Here is an 11570-nt window from a genome sequence, read left to right on the forward strand (position 1 = left end):
GGCTTGTAGAATCACTCCTTTGAGTATTCAGTTCATAATTTGCTGTAGGGGAACTATTGGGCATTACCAACTGAAATAAACACAATGAGTGACAATTTGTCAGTCAGAGCCCAACTTCCCATCACTAGAGAAATGTGCCATAACAGCTGGCTAGCGATTTTGATTGACCTCTTGGCTGTCTAATAAACTTGTGATGCACAGTGTAAAGGTCTACATCAATTGTAGGTAACAATTATACTCCTACGGCACTAGAGTTGACAGCTGGGTCCTTAATTGACATGGCACTATTACAAGATACAGTAAAGGACAACCTCTGGTCAGAGGTAACATCCTTTATGAAACTCATGTTAAACTTCTCCTATTGTTATGACCCTCAGCCACTAGTAAGTCTACAATAGTCAGTATTTATCACTGTATGAAGATGCTCAGTAAAAGAGCAAAGCACCTCAATAGACTGACACAACATCCATTACTACAGGTCAACACTTAGAAAACAGCAACAAACTTCAGTGATCTTTTTTATTGTTTTACAAGAAGCCTTGCCTCCAATAAAGTAGTGTTGTGAACAGAAACATCAATGTCACAGCAGTGTTGCAATTCACCAGTTTAACACTCTCCCATCCCTATAAAAGCAAAGCCAGGAGGATCTATCAGAGAACCAAGGAGTCCTGGTCTGAGGCTGGAGGCCGTAGCCTGGGGATGGAAGTGGTTTAGCTCTGGCCTCCCAGGGTGTGCTTGTCAAACAGGTACTCTGCCATCTTGTTTTTGACAGCATCCATCTTGGTGAGGTTTGTGATGTAGTCTCCCAGCTTCTTAATGGCCTCCACCTGCTCATTCAGGTAATGAGTCTCCAGGAAGTCACACAGCTAAAGAGGGAAAACAGGTCAGAAAAGAGAATGAATACAGACTATTGTAACTACAGTAACACGTAGATAATGAGGTTTCAATTTAACTAGACAAGTCCGTTGACACTTATTTACAATGGCATCCTAATGTGGAACAATAGGTTAACTGCCTTGTTCAGGGGCAGAACACCTTTTTACCTTGTTAGCTCTGGGATTCAATCCAGCAACCTTTAAGGCATAAATCTCTAACCACTAGACAAACTGCTGCCCCTTACGCATTAGCTGCATTGTGTGCATCTGTGGAATACAGTGCGCGTGTGAAGAAGCAGGTCAAACAATCCCGTGTCATTAGTTATCAGAGCTACAACAACCTGATCATCTCCTGGGACAGTACCTGTATTCTATGTGATACATACATGTGATGTGTGGTTCCACCATAACTTACATGGGGGTCAACCTTGTCAGAGGCAATCTTGTGCAGGTCCAGCAGGGCCTGGTTCACATTCTTCTCCAGCTGCAGAGCACACTGCATTGCCTCCAGCCCATTGCCCCACTCATCACGTTCTGGCTTCTACACAAGACAGAGTGAACACAGAAAATGTTAATGACTAGACTACTAGCAGATGTTAAGGTTAGGATAAAGTTTAGTTACACCCCTTACACTTTCAGTTCAGTGGTTAGAGGCAGTATGTTCAGGACTACAGGTTCTCTAGATCAACTTACTCCATGTGGAGGAGAGTGTGTACAAGTGGTAAAGACATTTATCGGTCTACAATCTAAATGCGTTTACGACGCTCAGGCGCTCACCTTGATGTCCTGGAGTAAAATGCGTCCACCTCGCTTGTTCTGGAAGGAGAGTAGCTTGTCGGCGTGCTCCCGCTCCTCGTCGCTGTTCTCCTTGAAGAAATGCGCGAAACCAGGCAGAGCCACATCGTCACGGGAGAAATAGAAACCCTGGGTGGATAAACATAAAACTAAGGTTAGAAAAATATAAAAAGAACATGCCAAACGTGACTGGGCGTTGTGTTCGTTGTGGCAACTAAACTTTTTATGACAAAGGCATGAATCAGTCTGGTCTGTAGTCTATTTGGTAATCTGCCGATTAACCTGTCAAGGAGTTGTTACGCGCTCTGCCCAAAACAGGATAGATTCCCGGCTTCATTTGAAAAAAACAAATATGCACTTCACGGAATTTCTTGGCTATTAATTATCTAGACCAACATAATAAAGGTGAGAGGCATTTAGGCCTATGAATAATACAGGTAAAACAACACGGTCCCCTTGGTAGACACCTTACCATTGAAGTGTAGGTGTAGGAGGCAAACATCTCCAAGTTGATCATTCGGTTGATAGCAGCTTCGCAATCGTGGTGATAGTTCTGGCGGATCTGAGACTCCATTTTGGCAGATTTTCTTTAATATCCAAATGAACGGTACAAAAATAGAGTTTATTCGACTATTTTGCTATTACAGTTCAAGTAAGTACTATGTCAACAACCAGGAATGTTCTATGATGCGGGACGAAGGCAGATGAGTTCCGTTCAATCACTGTTGAAGCAAGAACTTCTTCATGCGTCTTCGCAGACTTGTGAACTGGAATGAGCCTTGTTCGCTCTATTTATTGTTCCAAACGGAATGCGTCAGTGGAATACACCCTCACAAAGCGTAGCCAATCAACTTTAGAATTTCAACAGGAACTAGGCGGGTCATTTAAAGACGAGCCCACTCATACACATCCCCTAAAGCAAAGATTACTTTTTATATTGACAAGAGAGCCGAGTGACCACTCTAACAATGGAAATACATGTGCTCAACGAATGAAGACAGGCAAGATCATGTGGGACCATTCTAGCCAATGAGAGGGCAGGTATTCGTGTGAACAACACGCACAACTAAACATATTTTTTCTCAAAGTTTCCCGAATGCCACATGCATCCACATCTAAAGCAGTAGTATCAGCCAAAAGCAATGCTACAGTGCAGGTCGAACAACAGCGGTTATTGTTGAAAAATGTTTGTGTTTGTTATATCCTTAGAATACAATTGGAAGACTTGGAAAATCCATTCTAATGTTAGGCTAATTGAGAAATAGTCTGTGTCTATATTTGATTTAGGATATATAAGGAATTGAACTTTGAGACACAGGTCTGTAAACTTCTGTTTCATTCTCTAAGAGCACATGTTTCAATAACACATGAAGATTAATTATTGACCTTTTCCAGAATGCAGTCAAAAGAAAAACTTCGGGTTTATCACATAAAAAAAAACATAAATTCAATTTTCAGTATGAGGTATGGGAATACAGTAATGGACAGAGAAAGAAAGACTGGCTTTTGTAGAAATGGTATTTGATGATACACCTTTCGGTTTCAAATGACATATTGTTGTTGTCAAATGGTATATCAAAGTTGATTACAATAGCCTAGAAATAACTACACAAAATCAGTAGCTACATACATCTAACCATACTACTTGTGATGTAAGTGTATATAGTATATAGTGTATATAGTAAGTGTATATAAGTGTATATAGTATATAGTATGTTTACTGGTCATAGTATGGATATAGTTAGTATGCCAGATTAGCCAAAATACGAAGTTTTCAAGCAGTGGACATTATTTCCGTGCTTTCAGGGCCCATAATGCAATTCTTCAGACAACAGGCGTGGCTTCATAACATTTTAAGAAAATGGCAGAAAATATGTTGCCGAAGTGAGACGAGAGCGGATACAATTTCAGTGCTATAACTAATTATGACAAATAAGTTAAGTTTCTTTGCTACGCTATCCTTACGAAACGCGTAGCATATCATTGCAGCAGTATGTACCATTATGTTAGCTAGCTACCAAACACAAATTTAGTTGGCTATTTATACATCAGGCTTAGCTAAGCGGTATAGTCATTGTGCGTTCTCAATGAACATTGTTAATTCACTCTGGCTATCTACTCCGATTTCAGAGCACTCTCATCTGAGTGTGCCAAAGAACAGATTAATTGATTCATTTTACAACCGTAACACCCGTTGAATATAACCGGTATCAGTAAACGTCTGCAAAAAAGCATAATTAAATTGTTGCCAGAAACACAGTTACAGTCACCAATGCTCTGGATAACATGAAAACAGCATAACCAGCTCTGCTAGGGCGAGTAAAATGGTCAGAGTGAGGTGTTCTCTCATTTGTGTCTGGAAGTAGCTAGCAAGCTAGCCAAAGATAGCCAGTTAGCTTGGGTGCTTAATTGCCGTTGTGAGGTCAAAACGCTCGGATCAACCCTACTCCTCGGCCAGAGCGTCCAGTGTGGGCTCTGAACGCTCCGAGGGCGAAATGCTTTGAATTTCCAAACGGACAATCTGACAACGCTCTGAATTTACGAATGCCCAGAGCGTACTCTGGCACTCCAGATTGAATTTACCAACACATCTGAAATCGTATGATGTCTAGCTTGTCATTTGTTATGCTAACAAGCTAGCAAGAGGTTGCAAAGCAACAGCTTCCGGTAGACAGGCGAAGCGCTAGTAAGCTCAACTAATGTAGGGTGACCAGACGTCCCCGTTTTTGGTGGCCTGTCCCCGGTTGGAGCTGTCCCTGGAAATGTCCCAGTTTTTAGGGAGATGTCCCCGACCTCGTAGGGTAAATTGAATACTCCTGCACTAGATTGTGTAAGGCACAACCTGCAAAGAAAAGGAAACAGGCAAGTTTACAAAGAAAATGCAACAGGCAAATGCACAAACACCAGAGAAAACTCAGAAAGACATTTTTATTTACTATCTATCTGGATTTTTGCTGTTTTAGAGCTCAGGGATTCTTAAAAGATGCGACAATCAACTTTTTTCTACAAATATTTGTCTTAATTTTAACTAAATGTTAAGATTATATTTTGACACACCAAAGTATCAGCTATTAACACCATGTAAAGGAACAACCTCCTATTTTTTCATTAAATGCAACTAAGTGGATATGGTCAATTTCGTCAAACACCATAGAAGGCATTTCATTAGTACAATTATTGTAAAACAAGTGTTTAAAGTCCTTGATTATTTAATGCTAACATTAGATTATTCATAAATGTGTAATACACATCTCCAAACATTTTTGTTTTGTTTTATTGCCAGGGCTAATTTAGCTAGAAATCTGGCATGGTTTTCTAGATTTTGAACATGAAATAACTATTATAAAGCTAACATTATCCCTTAGGTCTAGCGCAATAAATACATTAATTGTTGAAGCATATGTTGCAGAACAGTGATTACAATATTTGTTCAGAATATTGACAACAACAACTAAATCAATCTTAAGGGGGCTAGTTCCTCTGTATAGATGGGAGAACCTTCCAGAAGGACAACCATCTCTGCAGCACTCCATCAATCAAGCCTTTATGGTAGAGTGGCCAGACGGAAGCAACTTCTCAGTAAAAGGCACTTGACAGCCTTTGAGTTTTAGTTTGCCAAAAGGCACCTAAAGGACTCTCAGTTTAAGGGCACAGGGCGAGACCTAGATGCAGACACGGGAGGAGGTTTTTCGAGTCTCTTATATTTATTAGTATCCAAGGGACAGGCAAGATATTGGTCATGGACAGGCAAAAAGATCATAACAAGGTCAGAGTCCAGGAGGTACAGAGTGGCAGGCAGGCTCGAGGTCAGGGCAGGCAGTATGGTCAGGGCAGGCGGGTTCACAGTCAGGGCAGGCAAGGGTCAAAACCGTGTGGACAAGCAAAACAGAGCTAAGAAAAGCAGGGGCACGGGTTAATGATAAGGGAATTATATGCTTAAAGGTCATGATTAAAATAGTCCACCCTGAAACCATATAATTGTATGAAATTTATTAGAATCATAAAACTATAATCTGATGATGGGTGTAATTTTAGTCCGAATTAGAACAAGGACCTTTTGCTCTTTTTTAGTATGTAAGCAGGGTGCAAGTGGTAAACACATGATAAGAGAAGCTATTGACAGACAAGTTGTACTACTGTGTTCCTTTACAGGACATTCTGTCTCCACCCTTGGAGGGGAGAAACTGTTAGGCTTGCAGAAAATTAATGAAACATGTTGCAGATTAAATAAACAATGTGTCTGTATAGTGGAAAAACACTGACTGTCTGAGCAAGGCGTAGCTTAAGATATGAACTTGTTTGTGTGTGTGTTATAAAGACTGTGTTTGCATTTTGATTTCAGAACATTCTCTGGATAAACTGTACAGACCTTTTGCATTAGCTGAGTCTTTGCCTAATTATCATTAAACCCAGGGTCTTACAAATCTCGGGGATTGGGCAAAGCTTATTGATTGTTAGTTATTATCATTTGGGATTGAAAATTCTCCATAAATACAAATGTTGGGAAATTAAGGAATATGCAATTTAATCAGATGCCATCTAGTGGCCTTTTTGAGTACATCAGATTACAAATCTCTGGCCCTCTTTGTGGCTTTATATAAAATACGTTTTCAAATAGAATGACAAAGCTGCGAAACTTTACCCTAAATATGAACCAAGATAGTCAATACCATACAAATGTACTCAATTTTACCATGTCAATAATTGGTTGTATAAAGAATAAAGTTGAAGGGTAATTGAAAATTCCATTGCTGATTAGACAGTTCTCATTAGACCATCTTCCCCTTTAACCAAGATGTCTAGCCAAAAGAAACTCCTTTACTATATCTTGAAAACAATATTTCTCAGTTCAAGTATTAAAGTTTGGCTTGCCTGTTAATTACCAAAATGACAGCGTTCAGTAACTTAACAGTAGCGTTGTAACCATGACAGCTCAAATAAGCCCCTTAAGAACGAGAGGCTTGTAGAATCACTCCTTTGAGTATTCAGTTCATAATTTGCTGTAGGGGAACTATTGGGCATTACCAACTGAAATAAACACAATGAGTGACAATTTGTCAGTCAGAGCCCAACTTCCCATCACTAGAGAAATGTGCCATAACAGCTGGCTAGCGATTTTGATTGACCTCTTGGCTGTCTAATAAACTTGTGATGCACAGTGTAAAGGTCTACATCAATTGTAGGTAACAATTATACTCCTACGGCACTAGAGTTGACAGCTGGGTCCTTAATTGACATGGCACTATTACAAGATACAGTAAAGGACAACCTCTGGTCAGAGGTAACATCCTTTATGAAACTCATGTTAAACTTCTCCTATTGTTATGACCCTCAGCCACTAGTAAGTCTACAATAGTCAGTATTTATCACTGTATGAAGATGCTCAGTAAAAGAGCAAAGCACCTCAATAGACTGACACAACATCCATTACTACAGGTCAACACTTAGAAAACAGCAACAAACTTCAGTGATCTTTTTTATTGTTTTACAAGAAGCCTTGCCTCCAATAAAGTAGTGTTGTGAACAGAAACATCAATGTCACAGCAGTGTTGCAATTCACCAGTTTAACACTCTCCCATCCCTATAAAAGCAAAGCCAGGAGGATCTATCAGAGAACCAAGGAGTCCTGGTCTGAGGCTGGAGGCCGTAGCCTGGGGATGGAAGTGGTTTAGCTCTGGCCTCCCAGGGTGTGCTTGTCAAACAGGTACTCTGCCATCTTGTTTTTGACAGCATCCATCTTGGTGAGGTTTGTGATGTAGTCTCCCAGCTTCTTAATGGCCTCCACCTGCTCATTCAGGTAATGAGTCTCCAGGAAGTCACACAGCTAAAGAGGGAAAACAGGTCAGAAAAGAGAATGAATACAGACTATTGTAACTACAGTAACACGTAGATAATGAGGTTTCAATTTAACTAGACAAGTCCGTTGACACTTATTTACAATGGCATCCAAAGGTGGAACAATAGGTTAACTGCCTTGTTCAGGGGCAGAACACCTTTTTACCTTGTTAGCTCTGGGATTCAATCCAGCAACCTTTAAGGCATAAATCTCTAACCACTAGACAAACTGCTGCCCCTTACGCATTAGCTGCATTGTGTGCATCTGTGGAATACAGTGCGCGTGTGAAGAAGCAGGTCAAACAATCCCGTGTCATTAGTTATCAGAGCTACAACAACCTGATCATCTCCTGGGACAGTACCTGTATTCTATGTGATACATACATGTGATGTGTGGTTCCACCATAACTTACATGGGGGTCAACCTTGTCAGAGGCAATCTTGTGCAGGTCCAGCAGGGCCTGGTTCACATTCTTCTCCAGCTGCAGAGCACACTGCATTGCCTCCAGCCCATTGCCCCACTCATCACGTTCTGGCTTCTACACAAGACAGAGTGAACACAGAAAATGTTAATGACTAGACTACTAGCAGATGTTAAGGTTAGGATAAAGTTTAGTTACACCCCTTACACTTTCAGTTCAGTGGTTAGAGGCAGTATGTTCAGGACTACAGGTTCTCTAGATCAACTTACTCCATGGAGGAGAGTGTGTACAAGTGGTAAAGACATTTATCGGTCTACAATCTAAATGCGTTTACGACGCTCAGGCGCTCACCTTGATGTCCTGGAGTAAAATGCGTCCACCTCGCTTGTTCTGGAAGGAGAGTAGCTTGTCGGCGTGCTCCCGCTCCTCGTCGCTGTTCTCCTTGAAGAAATGCGCGAAACCAGGCAGAGCCACATCGTCACGGGAGAAATAGAAACCCTGGGTGGATAAACATAAAACTAAGGTTAGAAAAATATAAAAAGAACATGCCAAACGTGACTGGGCGTTGTGTTCGTTGTGGCAACTAAACTTTTTATGACAAAGGCATGAATCAGTCTGGTCTGTAGTCTATTTGGTAATCTGCCGATTAACCTGTCAAGGAGTTGTTACGCGCTCTGCCCAAAACAGGATAGATTCCCGGCTTCATTTGAAAAAAACAAATATGCACTTCACGGAATTTCTTGGCTATTAATTATCTAGACCAACATAATAAAAAAGGTGAGAGGCATTTAGGCCTAGGAATAATACAGGTAAAACAACACGGTCACCTTGGTAGACACCTTACCATTGAAGTGTAGGTGTAGGAGGCAAACATCTCCAAGTTGATCATTCGGTTGATAGCAGCTTCGCAATCGTGGTGATAGTTCTGGCGGATCTGAGACTCCATTTTGGCAGATTTTCTTTAATATCCAAATGAACGGTACAAAAATAGAGTTTATTCGACTATTTTGCTATTACAGTTCAAGTAAGTACTATGTCAACAACCAGGAATGTTCTATGATGCGGGACGAAGGCAGATGAGTTCCGTTCAATCACTGTTGAAGCAAGAACTTCTTCATGCGTCTTCGCAGACTTGTGAACTGGAATGAGCCTTGTTCGCTCTATTTATTGTTCCAAACGGAATGCGTCAGTGGAATACACCCTCACAAAGCGTAGCCAATCAACTTTAGAATTTCAACAGGAACTAGGCGGGTCATTTAAAGACGAGCCCACTCATACACATCCCCTAAAGCAAAGATTACTTTTTATATTGACAAGAGAGCCGAGTGACCACTCTAACAATGGAAATACATGTGCTCAACGAATGAAGACAGGCAAGATCATGTGGGACCATTCTAGCCAATGAGAGGGCAGGTATTCGTGTGAACAACACGCACAACTAAACATATTTTTTCTCAAAGTTTCCCGAATGCCACATGCATCCACATCTAAAGCAGTAGTATCAGCCAAAAGCAATGCTACAGTGCAGGTCGAACAACAGCGGTTATTGTTGAAAAATGTTTGTGTTTGTTATATCCTTAGAATACAATTGGAAGACTTGGAAAATCCATTCTAATGTTAGGCTAATTGAGAAATAGTCTGTGTCTATATTTGATTTAGGATATATAAGGAATTGAACTTTGAGACACAGGTCTGTAAACTTCTGTTTCATTCTCTAAGAGCACATGTTTCAATAACACATGAAGATTAATTATTGACCTTTTCCAGAATGCAGTCAAAAGAAAAACTTCGGGTTTATCACATAAAAAAAAACATAAATTCAATTTTCAGTATGAGGTATGGGAATACAGTAATGGACAGAGAAAGAAAGACTGGCTTTTGTAGAAATGGTATTTGATGATACACCTTTCGGTTTCAAATGACATATTGTTGTTGTCAAATGGTATATCAAAGTTGATTACAATAGCCTAGAAATAACTACACAAAATCAGTAGCTACATACATCTAACCATACTACTTGTGATGTAAGTGTATATAGTATATAGTGTATATAGTAAGTGTATATAAGTGTATATAGTATATAGTATGTTTACTGGTCATAGTATGGATATAGTTAGTATGCCAGATTAGCCAAAATACGAAGTTTTCAAGCAGTGGACATTATTTCCGTGCTTTCAGGGCCCATAATGCAATTCTTCAGACAACAGGCGTGGCTTCATAACATTTTAAGAAAATGGCAGAAAATATGTTGCCGAAGTGAGACGAGAGCGGATACAATTTCAGTGCTATAACTAATTATGACAAATAAGTTAAGTTTCTTTGCTACGCTATCCTTACGAAACGCGTAGCATATCATTGCAGCAGTATGTACCATTATGTTAGCTAGCTACCAAACACAAATTTAGTTGGCTATTTATACATCAGGCTTAGCTAAGCGGTATAGTCATTGTGCGTTCTCAATGAACATTGTTAATTCACTCTGGCTATCTACTCCGATTTCAGAGCACTCTCATCTGAGTGTGCCAAAGAACAGATTAATTGATTCATTTTACAACCGTAACACCCGTTGAATATAACCGGTATCAGTAAACGTCTGCAAAAAAAAGCATAATTAAATTGTTGCCAGAAACACAGTTACAGTCACCAATGCTCTGGATAACATGAAAACAGCATAACCAGCTCTGCTAGGGCGAGTAAAATGGTCAGAGTGAGGTGTTCTCTCATTTGTGTCTGGAAGTAGCTAGCAAGCTAGCCAAAGATAGCCAGTTAGCTTGGGTGCTTAATTGCCGTTGTGAGGTCAAAACGCTCGGATCAACCCTACTCCTCGGCCAGAGCGTCCAGTGTGGGCTCTGAACGCTCCGAGGGCGAAATGCTTTGAATTTCCAAACGGACAATCTGACAACGCTCTGAATTTACGAATGCCCAGAGCGTACTCTGGCACTCAGATTGAATTTACCAACACATCTGAAATCGTATGATGTCTAGCTTGTCATTTGTTATGCTAACAAGCTAGCAAGAGGTTGCAAAGCAACAGCTTCCGGTAGACAGGCGAAGCGCTAGTAAGCTCAACTAATGTAGGGTGACCAGACGTCCCCGTTTTTGGTGGCCTGTCCCGGTTGGAGCTGTCCCTGGAAATGTCCCAGTTTTTAGGGAGATGTCCCCGACCTCGTAGGGTAAATTGAATACTCCTGCACTAGATTGTGTAAGGCACAACCTGCAAAGAAAAGGAAACAGGCAAGTTTACAAAGAAAATGCAACAGGCAAATGCACAAACACCAGAGAAAACTCAGAAAGACATTTTTATTTACTATCTATCTGGATTTTTGCTGTTTTAGAGCTCAGGGATTCTTAAAAGATGCGACAATCAACTTTTTTCTACAAATATTTGTCTTAATTTTAACTAAATGTTAAGATTATATTTTGACACACCAAAGTATCAGCTATTAACACCATGTAAAGGAACAACCTCCTATTTTTTCATTAAATGCAACTAAGTGGATATGGTCAATTTCGTCAAACACCATAGAAGGCATTTCATTAGTACAATTATTGTAAAACAAGTGTTTAAAGTCCTTGATTATTTAATGCTAACATTAGATTATTCATAAATGTGTAATACACATCTCCAAACATTTTTGTTTTG

General features: G+C 40.2%; 3 protein-coding genes across 3 annotated transcripts in view; all 3 read right to left on the reverse strand.

Moving 5' to 3' along the window:
* Positions 1–505: 505 nt before the first annotated feature.
* On the reverse strand, positions 506–2489 carry LOC123999548 (ferritin, middle subunit-like). Its single transcript, XM_046305438.1, has 4 exons — positions 2143–2489; positions 1653–1799; positions 1291–1416; positions 506–866 (listed from the first exon to the last, which is right to left on the reverse strand). Exons 1-4 carry the CDS (start codon positions 2242–2244, stop codon positions 711–713), a joined length of 531 nt encoding a protein of 176 aa, XP_046161394.1. The 5' UTR covers positions 2245–2489; the 3' UTR covers positions 506–710.
* Positions 2490–7133: 4644 nt separating this feature from the next.
* LOC123999554 (ferritin, middle subunit-like) lies at positions 7134–9118 on the reverse strand. The gene is made up of 4 exons (XM_046305443.1): positions 8772–9118; positions 8279–8425; positions 7919–8044; positions 7134–7494 (listed from the first exon to the last, which is right to left on the reverse strand). Exons 1-4 carry the CDS (start codon positions 8871–8873, stop codon positions 7339–7341), a joined length of 531 nt encoding a protein of 176 aa, XP_046161399.1. The 5' UTR covers positions 8874–9118; the 3' UTR covers positions 7134–7338.
* The window catches only part of LOC123999559 (ferritin, middle subunit-like), a 38463-nt gene continuing 34220 nt past the window's right edge, over positions 7328–11570 (reverse strand). Inside the window, exon 5 of the mRNA XM_046305449.1 lies at positions 7328–7387. The gene's annotated coding sequence lies outside the window, so the exon portion shown is untranslated. The remainder of the gene's footprint in view (positions 7388–11570) is intronic.

The sequence above is a fragment of the Oncorhynchus gorbuscha genome, linkage group LG16 (assembly GCF_021184085.1).
Source record: "Oncorhynchus gorbuscha isolate QuinsamMale2020 ecotype Even-year linkage group LG16, OgorEven_v1.0, whole genome shotgun sequence".
Classification (NCBI taxonomy): domain Eukaryota; kingdom Metazoa; phylum Chordata; class Actinopteri; order Salmoniformes; family Salmonidae; genus Oncorhynchus; species Oncorhynchus gorbuscha.